Source organism: Polypterus senegalus, chromosome 11, assembly GCF_016835505.1.
Source record: "Polypterus senegalus isolate Bchr_013 chromosome 11, ASM1683550v1, whole genome shotgun sequence".
Classification (NCBI taxonomy): Eukaryota; Metazoa; Chordata; class Cladistia; order Polypteriformes; family Polypteridae; genus Polypterus; species Polypterus senegalus.
This window is the reverse complement of record NC_053164.1, coordinates 89,993,694-90,020,776: the sequence shown is the minus strand read 5'-3', so window position 1 is coordinate 90,020,776 and position 27,083 is coordinate 89,993,694. Positions and strand designations below refer to the sequence as shown.

Sequence of the window (27,083 nt, the reverse complement as noted above, 5' to 3'; positions counted from 1 at the left end):
TAGGAAAAGTGTTATATAAATGTAAAGAATTATTATTATTAACATAAGAACTTAAATAATTTAAGAAAAAAGAGGAGACTGTTCAGTCCATCAAGCCCATTTGTTTAGCTAATGGCTAAGCTATCTGAATTATTCATCCAGATTCTTCTTAAAGGTTGTCAAGCTTTCTGCTTCAACTACATGTCTTGAACGTTTGTTCCTAATTTCCACTGATGTCCTTGAGTATGTGATTCATCCTTAAGCTGAAAGAATGTTGCTGGATCTAATTTATCAATGCCTTTGAGTATTTTGAAGAGCTGGATTAGGTCCCCAAGCAGTCTGCTCTGCTTGAGAAGTGCTTCCTGGCTTCAGTTTTAATTGCCCTGATGTCCTCAAGTATGTGATAAATCAATAAATCTTACATCAATAAACTGTCAACACTTTTTCACTAATGCTGTAAAGTTTCCCATGCTTCCAATTAACCTATGCTCCATGGGTGATAGTGGCATGACCAGTCAGCCCCTAGAAAATAAATAATGAATTTTCTGATGGATAGAAATATGAGAAACGTGGAGATCAAAAGAAAAAGAAACTAAACAAAAGTCCAGCAAAGAGTACACACCAGCTTGTTTAATGTACTGTACTTAACCCTGTGCAGTCAGCATGGGAACCACCCTTTTTCAGTAACATTTAATCAGTACAAACTAGTGTTGAATTGATACTAAAATTTTGACTTTGGTACCAATACCAGCTCTCATACCTCAGTACCAATACTAAAATGATACAAGAAAATGCAGGAGAACTCTTCCACCACCCGGAACCCAGCTGCTTTGTTTCTCCAGACTGCATACATGCCTGACGCACTGCTCCGCCACATCCAACTGCCACACTATCAACTTTGCTGAGCATGCTCCTACACAGATATCATAATGAATAGCAGTTCCCCCTTGGACTGCATATTATATTCACATATCATAATGTCTCCACGTTGAAGTTTAAAGTGGGCTAATATATGCATATGATAGATATCATGATGGAGGTTCCTTCGCAGTTGCCCTAGTACTCATTTATGCATAGTCATAGCTTCACTCTTGGAATTTAAAGTGCGGAAATATACAAATGTTGCTATGCTTAGTGCAGGTATAATACAGTTTTTAAAATTTGATATTTAGTACTTTGTAAGTACCAGTACATCACTCAACACAAACAAACATCACAGTGCAAAAAAAGATTTAAAACAAAAACGTCAGAAGCATAAAAACAAAAGATGTTCAAAATAGAAGTATGGTGCCTTTTTCAGATTAATTAAAGACCTACAAGACTACAACCTTGTGATGTCAAGATACAGAAGAGATGTTGTTTTGATGGATTTTATGGGCACTTAACTGGATAAAAGTGCCTGAGTAAAAAAGGGGAAAGAGAAAAATGACCAAGAGATAGGAAGTTTAAAAAGACACAAGCACAAATGTAACAAAATGCTCCTCACACTGACTTATATTATTTGCCCATATCTAGGAGTAGGTGGTTACCTCAAAAATCTAAATTACTGTATAATTAACAGTTCTTTCAGATTATACCAGATATTGGTATAATACATTTGTATATGTCTTGTATAAGACTGAAACACATTTTATTAACAAATAACAACACTGGTTCTGAAGTGCAGTGTGCAAAAACAAATCAAATGTTTTATAATGTTTGCTTTATGACTTGTTTGTAATTTTCAGTTTATTTTTGTAATTCCCATTTGCTTTGATGATTTTTTTATGTTTTCAATTTGTTTTAGTATTTTTTGATTTGCTTTTTGCATATTCATTTTTTTTTGTTTTGGCATTTACAATGTTTTTATCTAATTTTTTATGTTTTACAAATATTTGTGTGTTTTCTGATTTGTTTTTGCATTTCAAAATAATTTTTATGTTTTATGATTTGTTTTTGTGTATTTAATTAATTTTTCAATTTTATAATATCTTTCGGTGTTTACAATTTGTTTTTGCATTTTATGATTTGCTTTTTATATTTCCAGCTTGTTTTTTATGTTTTCTGATTTGTTTTTGCATGATTGTGACAACAATATCACATGACTGACAGTGGGCATTGTAATGCAACAATCACTATCCATGGTACAGTGCTGAAAGTTCAAGACTACTTATTCTCTTATTTATACGTCCATTTTCTCATAAAATGAAGGCAGTCACTATACTTAATGGAGTGGAGTTAGGTACCCTGGAATACATTTTTCAATGTAAGTCATTATAGCCTCTCATGGCCACATAAGTGCACCCCACTGGACAGCAGTCATTCAGGCACTTGTATGGTTTACCTAAGCACAGTGATACCACAGACAACAGAAGTGAAAATCTGAATATTTCTGTGAATATAATTATTTTAAATGAAACGTGTTTCATACTAAATAACACTAATGTAAAAAAGCAATATTTTGATATTACAATACAAGGTGACATATCTCACAATTGGTAAGGATAAGATTTCTGATTTAGTCAGGAATCTCAGTACTTGCATGGTATTGTACAGGTATGCCAAATCTGCTTTTTTCAGCACAGATGATAAAAATTCATAAAATGGAAATATCATAATCATCATTTTTCTCCTTTCCTGCTGAAGTCTGAAGTAACAATAGGCTAAGCTGGGCCTTCTACAGATGATTTTACAGATGGCAATGTCTAGCATGATGCTACTACAGCACCCAAAAACAGTCAACATGGCTTTTTCAATAATGTTTAATTTAATTTTGTATTATAAGCCTGCTATTACCCAGGCAGTGCACAGAGTGGGTGAGGCTCTTTTTGCTGCGCAGCATTTAATATTGATTTTATTGTTTATGTAACCCACATATAAACACATGTTTTGAAAACCATAGTGTACATCACACTTACAGTCAATCCATTGGGCCAATAATCCAAGAGGAAAATCTGAAGTGATTTTGAAAGTTTCTGCTTTAATATGTGAAATGTTCCACTGAGTGTATTGGTTGCAACCACAATTTTTACACATGATACTTTATATCTTAAAATGAACAAGACCACTTTAACACACATAACAGTGGCCTAGTTTTCTGAATGATCCTCATAGACTGAAGAACTTCAAGAGAGATTTTAAATATAAATTCAAAGCTTCAGTTGAGTTTGGCTTCCGCTTTCATATTGAGATCTGAGAATTCATGACACAGGTGCACACACAGCAATATTTGACATTACACAGCTCTGCACCCACACTAACAATTTATATAATTTTCTGTATGAAAGCATTTATAGCAAAGTATATGTAAGTCAGGCTGCACTGTGATACAATGTTCTGTGAAACCTTTAATTATGTATTACATACTGTAGCTGAAATGTTTGGTTCTTAAAAAAAAACTAACACCAGTACAGTTTTCTGTGTGAAGCCTGTAATTATGTGTTGCATAACAAATTTTTCCTTAAGATAACAAAAACATATAATATTGTGCATACTCAACACCAACAAAGTATTAGACATATCATGTATGCTGTTTTGCAGGAGAAAAACTAACAAGTAATTTTGACATTTTTCGATGTCTGTTTTACCTATCAAGATTAAAAACAAGAGTGTGACTCATGAACATAACTTTAGACCCCTACCAAAATAAATTAAAAAAAAATTATTTTGTACTTTTTATATAATATAAATTAACTGACATAGTGAATCTTAGCAGGTGAATCATATAACCTTTTAGTACAAATTTCATAAATCATTTAATTCCCAAATATCTACAAGCATGGAATATTTTAAGATTTTTAATTAAACTTTGCGTACAAAAAAAATGAATAAAACTGATATACTATAAGTGTCCAATGCCAATTCTATGTGCAACCTCAAAACAAAAAACACTACAAAATGTATGACAGGGCCATGAGAATGGTAGCACATCACCAGAAAAAGTAATGAAAACTTAAAATACTTTAAAAGAAAAAAATATTTAAAATCACTGTTGCTGATTTTTTCATCCCAACCTCATTTATTAAAAACTCTAAATCACCAGACCTTGATAGCTACACCTCATGCCAAACATTCTGCTTAGCCTGTTGCTTACCTGTGGATTGTCCATGTACCAGAAGAGAAAGTTTTCCTGCGTGTCCAGGAGAAAATAGCGTCTCTGGAACTTATTGCTACTATCATTTTCTTCAATATCCAAAAAGCCACAAATGCGATTGTGTCGATCTACATAAGGCATTCCCAACACTCTCTGTTAACCTGTCAATAAAAGACAAAGTAAAAGATAGCCTAATAAGTCTAACTTCCTGTAGTTATATACAAAATCCCAAGCATAACAGTAACATTATCAATAATAATAGAGAACGTTTGTTTTTATATAGCCATCATAACCCATCCTAACTTCACATCTTTTAGCTGGTATCATTCAAATCATTTATGTTCATGGTGGCCTTAATCACATCTGTCTTGTGTGACACTCTCCGCTGAGTTTTTTGGCATGGTATGACAAAGGAATTGATCTAGACAGAAAAAGCTGTAAAAAATGACAGCAATATTGCTAGTGATGAGAAATCAAGTAAGTAAGACGATCATCTTGAATATGTGTAGAAATTGCACCAAAGATGAGGAGTTATTCAGTTGTTCCAAAAAACAGTAAGTAGCGATGCTAAGCTCAGAATCAATTAAATAATGAAAAAAAATCCTGTATTTGTGTACTAGTCGTATGTTATGGGGATTGTTCTAAATTAAAACATTTTAGGTCAAAGACATTTGCTTATCTATCAGGTAGCACAGGTTAGACAACAATACCAAATCCTTTTACAATTAATCTTGGAGTAATATCAAATGGGATTAAATTATCTAGCAATGAATTCACAGTGATCTAATAATTTATTGTTTTTTTGCCTAATTCTGTACGAAAATAATATATTATCAAAAATGATAAAACTCATGTTTTCATTGCATATATAGTTTTTTTTAGAAACTTGCAAAGGTATTCAAAAATAAATCTGCTCAGCTGCTGCAGAGGCTTCTGTTTAACTGTAGCTGTAATGTAAAGGATTCTTCACACTGAGTAAGGGTGGGATATCAAGCGTTGATTCTGAGTACTGTATCACTCTTTCTTTAAGTTGCATTGATGCACTTATGATTGAAATGTATTTTTTTACATAGCAGTGTGTGTTTGATTGTTTTTTTATAATAAAATTATATGTCTTGGTAAATATTTACAAATATATAAATATACTGGCTAACAAAAGTTTGGAATCACTTAAAAATGTTCAAGTTTTTGATAGAAATGGATACTTTTTTAACAAGGTACAATGAAATTGATTTAAAAATATAGCCTATGACATTTACTAAAAGTCAAATGGCCATTACTTCCTGAAATTATTAATTTTTCACATATCCCTACAGTCATTACTCCACTGTCCTAATTGTAAACTCTCCAAGCACATCCTTGTTCAAAACAAAAAGTTATTTGCCTTTCCTTAAGTCACAAAGTACTTGCATTCACTAAAGCTGAATTCGGGGTTTAGAAATGGCTGAGTCAAAAGAGCTTTCTCAAGAAACACCTCAGTCTTTTGTTGTTTTGGAAAATGAAGAATCTGTAGTTTGAGAAACAGACACCTTACAGTTTCTCAGATAACTGCTTCTTTAAATGTACACCACATACCAGTGTCATCTATAACAGTAAAAAGATGACTCTGGGATACTGGCCTAATACTCTTTTCCAGCCATCTACCATCCAATTTTTGTGTTCCTTTGCCTATTATAATCTTTTCCTTTTAATTGCCAGTTACAGATAATACGTTTTCTTAGAAACTCGGTCTCTAAGGGCACACTCCTGGAGTCGTGTTTTCACTGTTGTGGGTGACACTGATGTTTGATGTCTATTTAATAAAGAAGCCAACTGAAGGCCGGTAAGCAATTAAACTTTAGGAAAGTTAATATTTTGCAACCCAAGAAAAGACAGTTTACTTGTATTATTGAATAGAATAACAGGTTTCAACAGTGCTAATGCAATTGCAAGGGTACTCTAATTACCAATTAGAATTTAAACATGACTAATTAAGGATGAGATAAGAGAATTTACCATTAGGACAATAAAGGAATGACTGCTGAAAATGGGGCATGGAGAGTAATAAATTATAAATCAGTCATTCAAGCAGTAACTGCCATTTGCAACAATAGTAATCTCTTTAAATGTCTTTAATTCCTAAGCCGATTAAATTTTACCTTGATAAAAATAAAGTACACATTTCTGCCTGAAAAATTCTGTGAAATTACAAACTTCTGACAACTAGTGTATATATAATGTATATTTTTTATATACTGCATAAAATTACTCTGTTTTTTTATTATGTTTTGTGTTTTTGTTACACCTCTGTTTTATAGTATACCTGTAATAACTGTATAGCACACTTCTGTAGCAAGTGGAAGTGTGCTTAATTAGAAATGATTGAACTGAACTATAGGATTATCAGGCCATTATTATCACATATACTGAAGATAGTGAAATTCTTATTTGCATGTATTAATCAGCAATGAACATGCCACCACTTTCCACCACCATAATTATTAATTTAACAAACAGTCTAAAATGGATTATTGTGGGATTGTGCATGCATAAGTAGACCCTTTGACAGACTGGCATCCAGTCCAGTTACGATTTCAGACCATTCCTACCAGCTTGGTTTCCGTTTATTATGGCCTTTAAATGGAAGTAGAAGCGTTAGAGAACAGATGGATGTTTGGATACATTGTTGATCAATACAGGGCATCTTTAATTCCCTCTAATATTAAAAAAAATATTTTTGACAGAAAAACATTTTCCATTAGTATTTTATTCTGTTTTTCATATGCTTATACTTTATCTTAAAAGTCAAACTGCGTTAACCAGATAGCATACCCAAAAACCATCCAATCATCTTCATGTTGTTTTTGAAAGTGACATTACATATTGGATCTCCAGCACATTGGATTTTTAAATTAAATAAAATTAATCTGACCTTTAAAATAGTTGTAACTACATGGTCTGACTGTTATGTAATGGATGTTCATTTATTTATTCTGTTGCCTACTACAACCGACTTGTCCAGTTTGGCAAAAATGCAGCTAGGGATATAAACAAATGTATACCACCTTTCTATAGTGAAATCATCCCAAGCTGCTTTAGCAGTACAGGGCTAAACTCACTGTCCATTTTATTGGGTCCACAAACAGAACTCATATTCAAACAGTCATTTATTTGGCGGCAGCTTAGAATGTATATAGCATGCACACATGGACAAGACATTTATTTGTTGTTTGAACAAAATTAGAATGAGTAAGACACATAATCTTAACAACTTTGACAGTGGTATGATTGCTGGTGTTATACATAGTGAATTCTGCATGTCAGAAACAACTGCCCATCCATGGGATTTTCACACACTACTGTCTCTAGAACTTACAGAAAATGGCCAAACAGATAAGCCACAATTACTGAAAAAATAACACTTTGCAAAACTGCCATTCAGAAGGAGATCTGAGAGGACAAAACACTATAATATTTTAAGTAGATATGCTTATGATCACACCTGGTTTCACTCCCGTCAGGTACGAATGGGTAAATTTGACTAAAGTGGGTGTATGATGATCAATAAAAGAGAAATGATAATGGGAAAATATGTAAATCATAATTTCTGCTATAGCATTAAGATGCTGTATTCAGAATTTGGAATAAACAGCATAAATTCATTGGATCCATCTGTACTTTTGTTAACAGCTCTGTCTAGTGATGTAGTGTTAAAAATGTGAGGAATATTTTATTAACACACACCTATTAATGCTAATTCAGCATCATTTCTAATTCCAAATCAAACATAGACATTGTTGCTGCCCATATGCATTACTTTAGAGCCACAGTCTATCCTTTTTAAATGGATCATGTCACTGAATCTTGGAAAAGTGCCACTGTACATTGGCAGATCACCACAACACAAAGCATTTATTATTTCAAATTAGTTCCATCATCCTCATGACTATGTCTTCAGTTTAATTAAATTACCTGCATAGTCTGAGATCTCAATCCAATACAGCACCTTTGGGATGATGTCTACTGTGGGGTTTGGCCAATAACTGTACAGGAATTGTATGCTATGTTTAAGTCAGCACTGAAGAAAATCCATGTAAGAGTTTTTAAAGCAACTTCCTGATCCATGTTTTAAAGAATTCAGTCTCATCTGGGAGCAAAAGGGGGATTTAGCCAAAACTGGCCACAAAGTGTATGTTACACCTGTTTATATACTTTCATGCACAATTAGAGCACCAACAGATAAAGTGACTGAATTCAGAATCACGCACTGGCAGACTTCTGATTTTCAGCCCAACTGAACAAATATCCAGATCCCAATATACAAGTTCTGAACATTCTGTCACTTTTAAATTAGATTAGATTGATTCATGTCCCCATTATTATTGAAATAATTTGTTTGACTAGGATATACCAATGAAGAGTTTTTATTCCTACTCAAAGTATACAGGATTTACATATCAGTGCATTTGTTTTTACAGATTCATATACATGTGAAAAACACTTGTGTTGTGGTAAACCTTTGGCTACAATGACCAGCTGTAGAAGAACAGACAAAATATTGTCTAAACAATCTTTTCAATGCACCTTATACAACCCTATCATTAAAATTTGCACAGGAATACCTATCACAGACTTATTAAAGTGATATGCATGAGACTCTAAAGTAAACACGTATGTGTAGAACACTGTAAGAATTACATGCCCCCACCAACTTTTGCCAGTGTTCTCCAAGCCACCATCCTATACTGTAAAAGCAGCCAAAAACTATAAATGCAGCACTGAAATGTTTCATAAGCAGGCAACTTCCTGTAGCACGAAAGCCTTCACTTTCTGTTTGTGTTTCAGTGTCAGCTGGAACAAGTGGCATGCAGCTTATGTTGCAATCTAATGCCGCAAAACTGGCTTTTTTACTGCTGTTTAAACATGAGGCAACAAGCACACTTAACCAGACATATCACCTTTAAAGTCTCCTGACACAAATTATTTCACCTCCTACACTCCACCAATGAAAAAGGCATCTTGAGAAAAATTTTCACACATTACCTACTTGACCGAGTATGATCATGTGGTCTTTCAATGTGATTCTTTGTGAGATCCTCACTTATTATCATAGATCTACAAGTAGAAGGAAAAGGATGAACAACAAATATACAAAGTACTCACTCAGACAAGAGCTGTAAGTAAAAAAAAATGTTAATAGTTGCCCTGCCATACAGTAACCAATATAAAAATCAGACAGTCATGTCAGTTAAGACCAATTATACGAAAAAGTGAGCATTGCCCATTTTGCATGGCATTTAATGACATGCCGTATAAGGCCTTCTCTGTGAAAAGGAAGACTTAACAGAAATACAGAGCCAGTTTCCCTGTCCCACCAGCATTCCTTTTAAATTGCTGTTCTGCTAACATTTGTCCATCTTACTTTCTGAGTTTCAAGAGATAACAAGATGCTAATCAAGGATAAGTTCATGTATTTTTAGTGACTTCTTCAGACAAAAAGGACCTTAAAAGGACAATTAATCTTTAAACCTGTAACCGCAAGCTGAATCCTCTTCACTATGATTAATAAAATAATCTACCTATAAGCAGGCATTGGATGTGTAACTGTAAGGGAATCTCATCCAATATCCAGAAACTATATGTTTCCTTAAAATTAGGTGCATATACTGTATCTCACCTCTCTCTTTGGAGCAGGAAGCTGACACACTGTTTTGGGAGCAAGATACTTTATGCTTTGGTCCTGAAAGCTACTATTAGTACATTCTTGGAGCTTTCTCCCTGAACTACTGTAGCTCTACGACTGTGTACCAGTGAATGAGCCCTCTGTGGATAAGGAAACAATGCTTTAGGAATGGAATGAGCCTACAGAATCAGCCCAGAATAAGCCATGATATTTCCTACTAGGTAGAAGAAGGTTTGGAAAACAGTTTAACAGTGAGCAGAATAAGACATCACATCACTGACCATGTGGCAATGTCAAAAAGTACACTCTGTCACAGGACGTTCAAGTTTTCCACTTGAACCTGGAGTAATAACATAAAGCAACACACAGCATCAGACATTACCTTATAGTTTTGACATCATAAAGCTGTTTATCTGGTCCAAAATAAATTAGAACTGTAAGTAGCTAGGAAACAGCCAACTTCAGACATGCTTTCTTGTGTTACTGTGTAACAAGCTTATGATTTACTGTGTTAGGTAAACTTCTAGCATTTACAAGGTTGCAATTCATCTGAAGATAAAAGTCTTATATCACAGCCTAATTGTCTAGCACTCTCTCAGTTGTGTCTGTGTATTAAAAGCAAACACAAGTTGAATGTGACCTCGTGTTAAAACTACATAAAAAGGCATGTAAAATAATGAAAATTCAGGAATTCCTTTAAATGAACATACAGAAGCCAACCACTTCAATGTTACATCTTTGGCTGCCTCATCTGACTTGAGTCCAATCTTTTATGTTGATACATAAACATTTATTATATTTTTATAATCTTTGCGAATATCAATAGATTGTAATATTTAGTTTTTTAAAACTAGTTTGTTTCAGTTACCCTGATATTAGTCTAACATCAAGAAACACCACCAAGAGAAAGATAAGGAAAAATACAGGAGTCTTGTAACTTTGTCTAATTTATTATTGCCACTTCCAAAGGCAAAACTGAAAATTGATTGATTCACATTAGTCAATACATGCATCTTCTCCTTCACATTTTCCAACAGAGTATATAAAAGAAAAAGCCACTAATGTATAAATCAGCCCATAGTAAAACAGAGATGGTAGCACCACTGCAAATGACAGCCAAACCAAATCATATCACCGAAGTATACAGTATATTAGCCAGCAGAAGAAAGAAAAGGTCATTACTGCACACGTCAAAACAGCATGAAGGTAATTAACCCAATAAAGGTCAAATAATCTAAAAAGAAACAGTCATCCCACTTCAGAGAAGTTCAAGTAAAGCAAAAAAATTCTAAGCAGTATAGATCAGCCAATATCAGCCAGTCCCCACAGGGTAGGTAAGATGGAGTAAGAAGAAGACAGTCACACCAATACAGAGAAGTTAGCATTAAGGGGGGAATCAAGTTCATTTTATCATTATATGAAAGATAAGGCTACCTATGTACAGCTAGTGAAGAAGATTTTCCCCACCAGTACAGATCAGCTGGAGTAAGAAGTCACCACGGTACAGCTCAGTCGATATAAAAGAAGATTATCACCCGATTTCAAAGCAGTAAAAATAAAAAGAAACTATTTACCCCAGTATAGATTGTCCAGCATAGCAAGGAAACTATCACACTTGTATAGGGCAGACATAAGAGTATACAAATAGGACACAAGTCCAGTTTAAATCAGCACAAATCCCAGTTTAAATCAGCTAATACAGTATAAATAAACTAGCAAAATACCCACACTTCGCAGCGGAGTAGTGTGTTAAAGAAGTTATGAAAAAGAAAACATTTTAATAATAACATAACAATTGTCAATGTAATTGTCATAGGCTTATTTTAGTATTGGCAGTGAATTTGATGATTGTAAAGAGATTAATTTATGATTGTAAATGTTGTGTATGAGAAATGCACATTTTTAGGATGTAAGGATCTCTTTGTAAATGACATTTGCAGTTCTGCCCTCGGTTTGTAAAATGACCAAGCTGTCTGGTGAGCTTACTCTTCAGCATGCAATGTACAGTTGGCCATGTGAAAAGCAATCTTGTGTCAAATGTCTTGTGTCAGAATCTGGCCCTGTGACTTATTTATTGTCATAGCGAAGCAGACCCTTACTGGAAATTGGAGGAGTTTGAATTAGAATGGGAGGTCAGAGGGTATGAGAGGGATGCGAGGAATACATACAGTCTCCCCTGAGATGCAGGTTCTTGTGCAGAGATTTGATCTGAAGCCTGGTGCCGTTACAAAATTTTGGTGGTTGTAAGTTTCGTAGTAATGCAGTGGAGTAAATGAAAAGGCAGGAGTCACCAGCAGGAAGACATGAAGCAAGGCCAACAATAACAGGCTTGAAACTGTGGAGTAAAGAAGAAAGGAGCAGTGAGCACGACGAACAGCTGAGGAAAGTAAGGAAGCAAGTGAGGAGGCACATGAGTGTGGGATGTCAATGTATATAGGCAGGGTGGTAGGTGCGCAGACAGCGGCCATGTGGAAAAAGGAAGGGGGACCGGGAGCGGCCCTTGTGCGTCTCTGCCGTGAAATAAATCCTCTGTTGACGTAAATAAGGAATGAAACCGCCAACAGGAAAGGTCAGTTCCACAAGTTCCTTACGGCATAATGGTGAGAACCGCCAAAAAAGAAGACGTTATTTTTGAAAGTTTGTTATGGGGCATGGGGCGAAATGAAACATACTTAACGTTTGTAAGTACAGTGTCAAGGATAAGCATGGGAAATTTGGGCTTCCTACATATATTGGAAGTCGCAGAAATAGTGAGGAGGGGTTTCCCCTATCTACATGTATATATACAGTTTAGGGGGTACACCCGTTTCCCCCCTTAGGTGTTGCAATAGGACAGGAAGCATACCTAACTTTTGTAAGTATACTGCAAGGAATGAACACACGAAATTTCAGCTTCCCACCTATATGGAAAGTGGGAGACTTAGTGATGAGTCAGTGAGGGCTTTGCCTTTTATATGTATAGATGGACAGTAATCTTAGTTTAGAGCAGCTAGTATGTTACAAAAAAAGCCATCCTTGAAAAAATCAGCCATAGTAAGAATATAATGGTTCCAGTTCATATCATCAAGTATGAAATCAATAGGAAATAAGATCCAAGAGTCTTACACCAAATACAGATCAACCAGAGTAAGAAACAGACAGTCACCTCACTTCAGTCAGGCAATAAAGGAAAAACACAGTGGTGTTACATCAGAGATAGTCACCCTATTTCATTTAAGCAAAGATAAAAAGGGCACATTCATTTCATTTCAGAGAAGCCAGTGTAAGAAGACAGACACCACATTGCAGGTAAGTCAATTCATGAACAAGTCACCACATTACAAATCACTCAATGTAAAAAAGAAGTCAATCACTCTACAATAAATGAGCCAAATATCCAGCCACCACACTCATTAGCCAAATGCACAGGAAAAGGATATTCAGAAATTACAAATCATAGTATAAAAAGGGAAAGTCTCTCCTTCCCAATCTAGCAAAATCTCGTTTAAAACACCTAATTTTGTGCAACTCGTGACATATCTATAGGGCCAACTGTCTTAATGTAATACCTGAAATTTGGAATTCAGCTGCACAGTGACAAATAAAGCATAACAGTGAACACCAAAACAAGCAGTAGATTTCTTCTTATATGAAGAGGATACACCTCATTCATATTCATCCAATTTACAGTCACAAATATATTGAAAATTTACATCTACAGTACATGATTTGGAAGAAATCCAGCATACCCAGAAAAAACGTATCGGAAAACATCACTTAACTGATAAAAAGAAAATATTACAAATCAGTCAGTGTAAAAAGAAGCCAATCACTCTACAACAGATGAGCCAAATGGCCAGCTGTCACAGTCATCAGTCAAATGCACAGGATGGGGACATTTATATAATACAAATCACAGTATAAAAAGAGACAGTATCTCCTTCCCAATCTAAGAAAATCCTGAATAAAACACCTAATGTTGTGTAACTTGTGACGTATCTAGAAGGTCTACTGTCATAATGTGATGACCAAAATCTGGAACACAGCTGTACAGTGACAAACAAAGCATAAGAGTGAACAATAAAACAGGCAATAGATTTCTTCTTATATAAAGTTTGACCAACAAGTGATATTGTATGTTTCTCTACTATGATATACAGCAGAATGTTGGGCTATAAAAGTAAATCATTTGCAGCAAAGGGTTATTTTAAAATATGTTACACAGTGCTTACAAAGTTTAATAGATACTGGAGGTGGAAAATACAATTTAAAAGAAACCTGTGCCTCTCTAGAGCAACTAGATAGCTGAAAGTAAGGGTCGTTGCTGTGTTTTATTTATGATGAAGATGGAAGACATTTTTATGAGTCCATAAAGTAACGTCGGACAAGTGACCCTAACTGACCCACAAAGACTGGTACACCACTGTGTGCTGTTTATGATGATTTCCGATTAACCTTATATATTATGAGAGCCAGGGGTTGAAGGGAATTGCATCACAAAGAAACATGTCACATGACTTCTCTCACCCTCTTGGCAAATACCATTCTGCACTGGACACTGAAGCTCTAAGAGAGAAGCTATATTATGTGTTTTGGCCCACCCCAGGGACACTGCCTTCCACTTCCACTATCAAGCCACTATGTTGTACGTGCCAAACTTCTCCAGTCTGTCTGGTGATCTTATCTTACAAATATAAAACTGCACCCTTTGCCCTGAAATCAATGAGGAAAAGGTAACAAAGGGGTCAGTGAGTGAAAGACACTACCACCTGACATATCAAAGTTCTTTAGGGAAGTTCTGCATTCCACAATGCTGCTACATTCTAGTCCAAGGAAGTTAAAGACACTCTTGCTGCAAACTGACGTGAACCACAGGAAATTGTGCTTCTTTGAATAAACAGCATACAAAACTGAGAATTTTCCGTTTTTATAGTTCATGGGTCTGTCAAGATGCAGTAACTCAGGACAGCATCTAAAGTTAGTGAACATCTTGATAAACAGGCTTAGCAGTTTACAACTTTAAGGCCATCCATAATTATTCCTTTAAAATGGCAACCTTATAAAAGCTCTGGAGTATATCAAACAATTGCCTTTGAAGGCTGTCAAATTCTACAGCACTAATGCTTATAGGAAATTGAGTATAAAGCATTTAAATGACATTAGAGAACCATCTTTAAACATGGTTAAGCTGTGTAACTCTGTACCCTGACAGAAATATTGGGTGATGGGATTTATCTATGCCAATTCCTGATCCATGGGGCATGTTTTCCCAGTGTTTTAGTTGTTGAAGGATTAGCCTGCAAGCTACTCAAAATAGAAATCTGCCTATGCTGCCAGATTTAAGGAAAAATAGCCCATCACTGTCACTCTTTTTTCTATCACAGGGTGCATGAACCTTATCCTGCAAGAACATACACCCTGGATGACCTGTCAGGCCATAATAGGAAATCCTCATTAATATTCATCGAATTTACAGTCACAAATATATTGAAAATGTACATGTACATGATTTTGAGCATATCCCGAAAAAATGCATATAAAAAATCTTCACTTACTTTTGAAACTCACAAACAAAAGAATATCAATCACTATGAATTATCAGTCAGCTATGTATTGAATTGTGTGATCTCTTTTACTGAGATAAGATAAGATATGTTGGCTTGACTGATGAGCAAACAAGTAATCCAAACCAAGGTGCACTGAAGCAGCTCAAACCTTGCCTTCCTCTAGAACCAACTGATGGATGCCAACAGTTAGAAAAGTCATTACAGGAAAAAAGGGGTGTGGTGTCAAATGAAAGCTGTGAATTATCTAGGGTAGATCTACAGGAGGCCAGTAAGCATGCAGCTGCATCAGTGGATGAAGCAGCAAAGCAAAATCCCATGTGTGGGAAAAGTTCAGAAAACGTATACAGAATGATTTTTTAGCAGCATCAGACATGTTTTGGCAAACCATTTAATGACTCAGGTACAAGTGAAACATCAACCAGGTCGTTCATAGGAAGGGTGGATAAAAATCAAACTTGTATTCAGATATCACAAAGGTGTGGAAGCAAAAATCTGAGGTACTTCTAAACCTAATGGAGATGCCTTTTTCAAATAATAGGCAGTGCAGGAAGTACCCAGTGAGGATAGGGTAATTTCTATAATTAAAGCTTCACAGTGGCATGCCAACAGTGGCAGATGAGATCCAGAAGGAATATGACACTGCATGAAATGCATGAATAATACCTTGGGGTTTGCAGACTGGATTGATGATCTCCACTTCTAAAAAGAGATTGTGGGACAGTTATTGAAGGTTTATAAATCCCCCACACAGAAAATTCTATACTAGATTACTATAATGAAGACTTTGTCAGATGTTCAAATAGCACTGGCCTGGAACAGTGGACCAACATTTTGTTTTTGTATGAGGATTTGAGGCGGTGTGGCTTTTATCTATTTTAATAGACTTTTAGGACTGCACAACCTGGTGTATTTTGTTTGAGGTGCTACAAGAGTATCAGGCTCTATATCCACTGATGAATTTCCATTAGTTCACTGTGATTGTGAAGCAAGAGTTGTACCTCGTACTTACTATTAGGAATTGTGTTTTTTGTATCATCTAGTAGTCATAATTTTTATGGACAAGATTTTAAGAATTGAGAAATATCCTGTCTGTGCACGTGAATGTTACATTTTTGCTGTTTTCTGAAGATGTTGTCCTCATGGCCCTATTAGACCATCCCCAACATGTGGTGAAGTGGTCTGCAACAAAATATCAAGATTTTGGCATGAGAATCAGCATCTCCAAATAGGTCATGGTTCTCTCCCAGAATAGAGTAGCTTCCTCCCTACAGATAAAGGGGTAGTAGAGTTCTTCTGGGCTTTGTTCATGAGTGCGGGTTGCCACAATTAGAGGATTGACTAACAAATTAGTGCACTACTAACAATTTTATAAGCACTACACTGGACTGTGGTGGTAAAGTGTGATTTAAGACTTCCTACTTGAGGCTCCCTCTCCATGATAGCTTGAGGAACTCGGTACAAGAGGACCTCAGAGTAGAAGTGCTGCTTCTTAGGATCGAGAGGAGCCAGTTAAAGTGGATTAGAAATTTAGTCAGGCTGCATTTTGAGAAAAAGCCCTGCAGTAAACACTGTACACAGTGTATATTTTTTGCCTCTGAGCTGGCCTGGAATCCAGAAGTACCGGGAAACTGTTGCATGGAATAGAGTGGCTTGGTCTGTCCATTACCACATGCATCAAGACAAGATGATATAGAATCAAATTCCATGCAAGCCCTTCCTTGATATTTCTGGCAAAAGGCATTATGAGGGAAGAAGGAGTAGAAGTAACAAAATGCAAAATGTTGTCATGTTAATGTACATTCATTGTACAGTGTGACTGTGTGCTGGAGACCTAAATCAAATGAATTCATATTCTGCTGATGTCAATTTATGTAGAGGCAAAAATATGGTAGTGCCTCAAGGAAAAATATGAAAATCAATGAGACAGTGGGCAAGGGCGAATATGTAGCCTTCTTATGTTTTTTATGTGTAATGTTACTGTAATGAAGGTATGGTGTAATTAATGAATAGAGTTGTAGTTATGAAATTGTAATAAGCTTTCTTAATGTAAACTATATGAAACTCCTCTGAAGTGAATTTAACAGCTGAAATTAACAGCTTTATAATAATTCAAATAATTAATCTTCTGTTAAAAAAAACTCATAAAGGTACAAAAAGAACTGTATTTATTCCTGGACTTTCTCCACATAGAGTGTGGGGTGTGAACTGTATACCTTGTACAGGGTACATGCTACTTACTGGAAGACAAGCTACTCAAATAGATTTCTCTTTGCAAGCATTTTATGCACACCATGCATATGGCATTTTCAAAGGTGCTTTAGTACCTTCTTGCTGCTCTGTTCCCCCTCTCTGCAATGTTTCCTCCATTACAGGTTACAATACACATGCTCTTTCTGTTAAGCATTGCTTACTTCCCATTCTTAAAAATCAGAATGCACATTTTTGGAAGATTACAAGTGGTTTGGAACTCAAGGTAAAAGTGATAAAATATGGCAGAGTTGTTTCAGGTCTGTAATTATTTACAAGTGCTATTGGTTTTGCACTTTCTCCCATAGGAAATTTCATTTCCTACATCTAAATTGTTTCAGACATGAGATGTCACCTAGTATAGAAGCATTTTAAACATTTCTGCTGGTATTAACTTACAAGCTAGTTATAACCTTTAAGAATAAAAAGGTGGATGCATGGCAAGTGTTTATTAATCTTATTTTGGTGTAAATGTGCTTTTCAGGAAGACAGGAAGGTTGGGATTAACTCCTAAAACTCAACTTTTGCAAAATACATAGGGTCCTTGGATTTCTTTTTGAAAGTAATATCAAACTTCAAGGCTGTGTGTCCGTAATAGTCAGGATGCTTGTTCAAATTTCTCCACTATTTTATTATTTGACCACAAACTAATGTCAGACTGCAGGTATGCTTGTATGTAAGCATTGGGAAACTACTTTTGTTTTCTCTTACTGCGGGAAAGGTAAACCATTACTTCATATTATTATATCATGGTGGCACTGTAGATACTGTTACTTCTTTACAGGTGTTTAAACACCAGTTCAGTCCCAGTCTGTGTGGAGTTTATGAATTATCTCTATACGTTCTTGCTTTTTTTCTAGGCATTCCAGTTTTCCACCTACATCTTAAACGATACTTTAATACATCACCCTATAGTGGCCCAGTATGTAAGAATGAGTGAGTGAGTCAGCCCTGCAATGAAATAGCACCCAATACAAGAGTGGTTTCCACCTTGTACCATGTCATGTCAGAAGTGGATTCAATCTCCAGCAGCACTGAACTGGATTATTTAAACTTGTAAATTAATAGATGGATGGATATTATCTTATGTTAAAATAGGTAATTGATTCCTGGCTAGGTCACTATTGGTGAGGGGTTTGCATGTTCTACTTGTGTTCCTGTGTTTTTCTTTGAACACTTTGGTTTTCCCTGCATCACAAAGACATTATATATGTGGTAATTAGGTTGATTTAAAAGTCTACTCTTAATGTGAGTGAGTGTGTGACCTGCAATAAAATAAGATCAACATCCAGTACTGGTTCTTGCTTTTTATCCATTCTCTGACTCCACATAATGGAAAAAAGTGTTTCACAAAATGGACATTTCCAACAAAATTATAGAATTTATTTACTGGTAATAGCTTTGTTACTCTGGCTCTTTTCATCTGTATCTAATTTCGTCATTTTATTGACTTGTGCTATTGCTTTGTGGATGAGCATTCATATTGTGCTCCTCAGCAAGAAAAGTGCAATTTTTTATTGCAGAATGAACCTAAGACAATTTTGTGTCATCTGTCTTTTGAACTCACTGGCATCCTGTTTGCAGAAAAGGCATGTGGGTAGTAGTCAGTTTAACATTATCATCACAGAAAGAAAGAAAGAAAGAAAGAAAGAAAGAAAGAAAGAAAGAAAGAAAGAAAGAAAGAAAGAAAGAAAGAAAGAAAGAAAGAAAGAAAGAAAGAAAGAAAATATTTCAGGCCAGCCTTTTGTAAAACTCTTCATGCACACTTGTAGAACACCTAATCCTCAGGCAGTCAAACTTCATAGGTTGTTTAATATGAGCTACTGTATAGTTTTTCTGTTCATATTATCAAATAGAATTCTTTCAAAATGTCAAATATCATTCATGGTCTTGGCTTTCCTGCAAATTCTAAGGGGACACAGTACACTGTGATTAACATAAAAGAATGTGTTCCATTAACAAGATAAGGCACTGATTTGTAGACTGTAAATATAGCTGTATCACTGACGCTGTTTAGAGCTATCTAAGCCCTAAGGCAGAAATTTTCCCTTTCTTCTACAATAAATGATTTTCCCATCAAGTATGTCTAGCTGTGTCTCATAAAATATAAACAGTAACCAAGAAATTGTAGCTAAGAAACTCTCATTTGTACTTTGTTTACATAACACACTTGAAGAATTCACATATTAGTGTGCTGTATGCCCTGCCAATTCCAGATGTAAGAACAGCAGATTACATGAACACAACAACAGTATTATTATTAATAATCTGTTTTTAAAAAAATTGACTTAAGGCATTTTCTGTGTACAGTATCTTGTTGAGGTTTCAAACAAACAAAAGCCGCCTTTCTCAACTTTGGGCCCGTGGAGCCCTTAGGGGATTTAGTTAATTTCATATTAAAAATGTACAAGAGGAGTAAAAGCCTCTGGAGTCATGCAGCATTGTCATTAAATGAGCCATGGGACAAAAATGGCTATCAATGCTTTTTTTTTCTTTGCATTTATTTATAAATGATTAAAATGTTTAATTTAGTCCTATGTATGCTTATATCTGTTTTGCTATTTATCAGTCCATCTTTTTATGTAACACTCTCCTATCCTTTAAGTAATATTGTGTGTACACACACCCACACTTATGTATAATTACAGCTTTTATTTGACATACTGTATTTAAGAAAAAGTCTTAATGATTAAAACTAGTGAAACCCTTTCAATATCTGTTTGTGTTTCTGCAGGCTCACTTCAAGAACTTTTGCATATCACAAATGTGGGAGGACAGGTCAAGAGTCAGATAAGCCCAAAGGAATTTTTACCCAGCACCACACATTTATTCTCTTCATACTCAGACTTATTAATAAATAGGGATTCAGCCAAAGCATTAAATTGATATGAATTTTAAATATGCAGCATACACTGTGTAAATATAAATATATATATATACACACACAAATATATATAGTTGTTAGTGGCCCAGACACAGACAGACAGACTCACCCAACACATGTTTAATGGACATTCTGCTATATACAATTAAGTGCTCTCACAAACCCCAAAAGTCCCCAAAGTCCTAGCCCTTACCCGAATGTGCTCCAGGAGTTTCCCGGCAATTTCCACCGACACGCCCCAGTGTGGCGGAAGTGCCGGCTGCATCCCCGGAAGCACTCCGGGTGTCCCTGCTCTTCTTCCCCCCAGCACTTCCGGGTGTGGCGGAAATGCTGAGGTCCAGGGCTCCAAAGGCATAGGAGCCTGGTGGTGACCATGAGCCCCTACAGGGTTTAGCTTCAAAGCTCTGTACCCGTGGCCCCCAAAGGTACCAGGGCAGTCGCCCCCACATGGTCTGGGGAAGGCGCAAGCCCTCCTCTGGTCCTCCTGGGCATTTCGGCCGGGTCGCCAACAGTATATATATATAGTGACAGATAGGGGGTGCTGTCATCCCCTTGAACCCTCAGATGAGACACCAGAAACCAGGTAAAAGTCCAATAATTAATTTTATTTGGACACAAAAGTGCACAAAGCACCCTCCACACCACAATACTCATAAACACAATCAAATCCACAATAACAATAATCCTCCATTCTCCCAGACGCATTGCCACCCTTCCTCCCAGCTCAGCTCCTCCGTCTGGGAACTTTCCCAGTCCTTTATAGTCCATGACCCGGAAGTGCTTCTGAACCCTCAGTCCATGTAATTTCCTAGTTCTTCCGGGTCAGATCAAAAACTCCTCTTCATCCCGGAAGTATGTCATTTCCCCTGTCGCTGTGACTAAGACTAAGACTACTTCTGGGTTATAGGGCACATAACAGTCCCTGGGCTTCCCTGCAGCGTCCTCTGGTGGCCCCTAGGGTATCCAGTAGGGATGTAAAGGAAAACTCCAATGTCCATGATTCCCTGCCGGCATTCGGGACACCTCCATGCTGCAGGGAGGGCTCCATCTGGCGGCCTGGGGGTATTGGCCGGGATGATTGGCTGGCCATAGTCCAATATATATATATATATATATATATATATATATATATATATATATATATATATATATATATATATATATATATATATATATATATATATATATATTTATGTGTGCATTACATGTGAGTGTGTTTGTGTGTATGTGACCGCAGACCCTTTTTAAATTCCCTCACAAGCACTGATTATACTATGCATTGCATTATACTACAGAATGTGCAGGAGGACTGTGATTAAATAAACTTTAGTTTTCTCAAGACCACTGAGCCCCAGAGTTTTATTTTCTACAGAATCTCATAAGCCTTAAGTTTTTTTATTAACCTTCCAATGCTAGTTGCTTTTAGTTTACTATACTTTATTATTTTCCCATAATTAGGTATATTAAGAATCTAAATATACTTTTTCTAATTAAAAAGGATACAATGACATAATTCATCAAGGATCAGTCCCTACTCACTCACAAATTCAATTAAGAAGATTTAGGAAATGGATGCATTGATTGCATTTTTGTGTTTAGTTGTTTGGTGTTTTGTGTTTCCCTGCATGTCATTGTTTTATCTTAGCTACACCTATAAAGACCTGAACTCATTTTCTGTAAAATGTTGAACACTGATTATTTTGATCTACTAGAAAAGTGTTCAGTTCTGGCCATCCGAAAAATATCAAGTATGATCTTAAAAATACCTGTTCTAAAATGGCACTTTACTGGGCTTTGCGGTTTCTTGTAGGACCACTGCCTGACAAGAACTATTTTATTTCGGGATATGCCTCCTAATATGTGGACAGAACAGAAATATATAATGTATAATAGGCTACCTAGCAGGATACAACAGATCACGAAAATCCAATCTTAGCATGCATCATTATAAGCAGCAAGACTCCTTTTAAAATCAGAAACCCATTGGTATTTCACAAATCTGTTACCATCTATTCAGAATTCTTTATGAAACTCATTACAGGCCTCAATAATATAGATTCTCTCCTCAACCTTTATGTAAATGAGAACCAAAAATGGTGACTCCTTGGCATCACTCTGTAAAACCACTATGGCTTTATTTTTATGAGTGTATAGTTTATGTGTTACTTTGATCACCTTGAAGTAATAAGTGTATAGATAGATAGATAGATAGATAGATAGATAGATAGATAGATAGATAGATAGATAGATAGATAGATAGATAGATAGATAGATAGATAGATAGATAGATAGATAGATAGATAGATAGATAGATAGATAGACTTGACTCCTGGTGAAGTTCATGGCTAATCTGTCAAGAGCTTCCTAACCCAAGCAAGAGTACCCAAGACCAGGTTGGAGAAGTTTGGTACAACTGGTCCAGGACATGGTGGGCACAGTTTGTTCCCTGCCTTTTATTACACTTTTGGAACAACCAGAAATGAGACATGAATATGACCTAACCAGCTGAAATACAGACTATACCTTGGCCAGGCTGTATCATTAATGTCTACCATGTGAAATGAAGAAATACATCCTCCATGTGTGGGCAAAAGTAGGTTTACAGTTGTTTGTATGGGAAAGGGCATTCAGGTTATGATCATTACAACAATTTTATTAACTGTATTAACTTGAAGGAATGTCACAATGGCACAGTGCACTTTGGTACCATCTCGTAAGGGTTCAAATTGCCAACCTTTATTATTTACACATTCTTGTAGTCTACTTGCTAATAACAATAATAATATTAAATAGACAAATAATACAAATAAATAATACAATAATTAATAAATAATAATACAAGATTAAACTGTGTTTTGCATACTCACTTCTGCAAACTTGCTTTTACCCAATCCTTATATATATATATATATATATATATATATATATATATATATATATATATATATATATATATATATATATATATATAATCATACACACATACAAACACACACACACACACATATATATGCATTTTATTACTTTGTAGCCATGTCAAACTAACAGCATGTCAGGGATCCAACAAGTACAGTACTCTGAACTAGTATTCGGTGTAAAACAAATGCAAAAGGCGCTATATACAATATGTGGTTGGTATATACTTGCTTTCTTGAATATGTTCATTTTCAGTTAAGTACTTTAACTCTAGCCATAATTACACTGTCGCTCACATAATTACAAACTTTGTTACTTTTAATAATTTTCTGTGTTTTATTTTCTGCGTAGCAACCGAGTTCCTTCCTTGCCTTTTCTGCTTTTCTTTGCCTTGAGTCCCTCGTGTATTATGAAGACTTTTTCTCCTCTTTTCTTGACCGAAGTTCTCGATATGTAACCTGAATCTGTGTCTTTTTTTATTTTCAGCACTTCTTCATCTATAGCCCCTTTTTATCATACAAAACCCATGCCAGACCTCTTCCTCTACCCGTTCTTATTTGCGTTTTTTATCTCGCGCCCTTCTTTCCCCTTCTCCCGGTTGCTCAGATTTACGCGCCTCGCAGGGCAGACCCCCGCTCGAATTCCTTGAAATAAAGATTACGCGCTCAGTTTGTGTTATTTCGCTCGATACGACGATCGGTTCCAATCAGAAGCTAATGAATGGCGAATATAATTAATAATTACTCCAATGTATTGATTTGCCCTCTGGAGGGTATAAGTAAGAACGGTGCGTTTCTCCTGATTCAGTCGAGTTTCACCTGCAGGGGTGAGTTTATTTTTAGAGAGAACGGTAAGAAGAGGGCCAGGCAGCCGGCCGCACTTCTGCGTTTATTCAGGTGAGCTTCGCGAGCGCCTCGCTGCACCCCTGCCACACCCACCTGCCCGGACTCAAACTCCTAGACGCTCACTCACCCTCTGGCAGTCTCGGGGGTCGTTGTCGGTGCCTAAGGGGAGCGATGATATACTCCTGTCCCGTGCCGGCCGAGCCGGGAGCGGCGTGTATGCTCTGAAACCCTCGCTTCTTTGGTTGCACACTTTTTTTTTCTCATGCGCATATTTTCCGGTTAACTTGCTGCAGATTAGACTAAACCAACCCCGGATGTGAGATAGAGCGTTATGCTTGAAAAAAGGAACCAAAGCTCTCCTGTCCGCGCGTGCTGTTCAGCCTGCTGTCACTACGCGTAGCGCATGTCGCTGACAGTCGGAGTGACACGTGAGATGTACTTGAAGTCACACTGCAAATGCGTTACAACCAGCAGTTACTGGACACAATTGAAAGGGCAAGAGTGTGTGACAGGGTCTGATCAAATATGTGTGAGATTAGAGTGCTGAGAGATTACACACACTGTGTGTTCTAGTACTTGTAAAGATCTTACCGAGGGTTTAAATGATACCTGCCTTTTTTAAGTGTAACAGCATTCAGATAATTCGTTTGTCATCAACCAGCATAACCATGGCAACCATCATAGGCCATGAGTTTGAACTTACTATGTGGAGATATCTGTAGACACACCTTCCCTCCAGCACACATACAGACGTCTTCAAACTGAATAAATCCTTAACATGTTAAAAGACCATTTAGTTCCAGGCTTAGTAGTTTGAGTAACAATACAATTCTCCTAATATCTTATTTACTCGGTTTTTAAAAACCATCAGGTTCTAGCTGCATGAGTGGCGAGTTTTTTTTTTCTGGTTTCCCACAGTCTTGTGTGAAATACCAGCGTGACGGTTAACACTGAGAATTTTTCCCCTGTGTGTTCATCTGGTATACTCAAGTATCATAGCGTATACATCTGTTTCTGAGCCAGCTCCATCTTGAACCTAGTCACAGCCAACCACAGCCTAGCATGGCCAAAACATAATCACATTCATCATGCTTATTCACACTTACTGCAAATCCACACAGACATCTGTACTTGCTCATAGCAAGTCAGTTTAGATTTAACCATTATTTCAAGTTCATGAAGTTGAACTGTGGGTGGATACCTGCGTCAGCAGAGGTTGAATATACAAATTACACACAGAAGGCCTCCGAGAAATTAAATGGCATTGAAGTGCTGTAAGGCAGCAAAATGACCTGCTGACCACTATGCCTTCCATATGTTTATGTTGGGGAATGAATCTATAATCTGAACAGATGCAAAAGTGTTAGTATAACATCACCACTGCTAGAACTTTGCAAAATAACCAAAGACTAGTCCACCTATAAATAAGATACCTATTTAAAATTTGCAGGTCAGTGGCTTTTAAATTGTAGAATGTAATATACTTTTGTTAGTGACCAGTGCGGCTTCTGCATTAAAGGCTAATGGAGCAAAGCTGTGCCTGTTTCTATGCAAATTAAGTAATAAGCTTCCCTTGGTAAATTAATATATGTTATATGTACATAACAATTCTCAGCTTTGTCTTCTTAAACATTATTTCCAACTATTTTATCATATGCTCAAAAATAATTACTTATCTATAAAAATATTCTATTTGAAATTGTCTTCATCCTGGGTGCCGACTGATAGGGCTGGGCTAATTGGCCCTGCAGTGTTTTCAGTCTACCCTTGGGTGTGTTTGCACACATGTAACCTAAATTTTCAAGTTTAGCAATGGGGCTTGAAGGTCATCATCCGCATTCAGTTGAGAATTGCCTGTTATTTTTTTATTTTTTATTTTTTTTGAGGCCATGCAACACACAGAAGTAAAGAATGTGAAAAGTCCACTGCCATTTTCTCCCTTAAAAGTAGTCAGAGTAATTTTGAAAAAAAAAGGGATCACTATCCGGAATGTACTGTTTACAAAATGCTGCATGCTGATTTTTACCTACTGCAGAGGAGGACCAGGCTAAATTTGAACAAATTAGAAAATGGATACATGGCGTAAGCTTCAGGTGCATTCAGAGACTTAAATAACTGATTTGAAAATTGAAGCCTTCTACATGTTTTTAATTACTTCAGAGATTCAGTTAACATCTTTTTGGTTATTGAAACGTTTGAAGCAGTGAGTCTGAGTCATATTCAAAAATTGCGATGATAATTGATTTTAATTGTATGCATTAGTAGACTATATTAAAAACATGTTTTTTAACAATGCTTTGCAATATCATGTAGCTAAACATGTAACCAAAATAGACTTGTTTTGGTTCAATAGTTTTCACCTACAGCAGATTGCAGTTCAAGTGATGTCAAAATGGCATTTATTGATGTCTTATTGTTAATTATTGGTTGTGGAGGGTCTGTGAACAACTAGTTCAAATTTCTTAAACGTAACATTTTTGAAAGATGTTAAAATTTGTGTAACTCTCAAGATAAAATATTTGGCTGCTCTTGGCCATGGAGAGTAGTACTGGAATTTTGCTGATAAATTGTAATATCAGAGAAATACAGAATCATTGTAATGTGCAGATAATGCAGCCAAGAGGTTGGTTTTAGTGTAAGGTACTGTAAATACCAAATATATACAGAATTTGTTTACTCTATGCTTTCAGGGCACCACTTACTTAATTTAATTCCTCTTAACTTTCATTTCTAGGCAAGTGACATTTGATAACTTTGTTAATTGTTTTGCCATCAGGAGAAACTGTCAGACAAATTAAAGAGGAAAGTATACAAAATATGCAAGACAAAGAAACCCCTCTCAACTTAAATTTGAAACAGTAAAGTAATGCATAACTGAAATTGTACAGAATCTTTTATTGTTTAAAGATAAACAAGTTCGCCAATACTTTTC

The 27,083-nt window shown here is 36.1% G+C and overlaps 1 protein-coding gene across 1 annotated transcript in view; it reads right to left on the bottom strand.

Moving 5' to 3' along the window:
• si:ch211-204d2.4 (uncharacterized protein LOC100003662 homolog) overlaps window positions 1–24,522 on the bottom strand; it is a 99,905-nt gene extending 75,383 nt beyond the window's left edge. Inside the window, exons 1-2 of the mRNA XM_039769242.1 lie at window positions 24,279–24,522; window positions 4,052–4,212 (exon numbers count right to left, since the gene is read on the bottom strand). Of these exons, the coding sequence (XP_039625176.1) occupies window positions 4,052–4,192 (141 nt within the window). The 5' untranslated portion in view covers window positions 4,193–4,212; window positions 24,279–24,522. The remainder of the gene's footprint in view (window positions 1–4,051; window positions 4,213–24,278) is intronic.
• Between the last annotated feature and the right edge of the window lie 2,561 nt (window positions 24,523–27,083).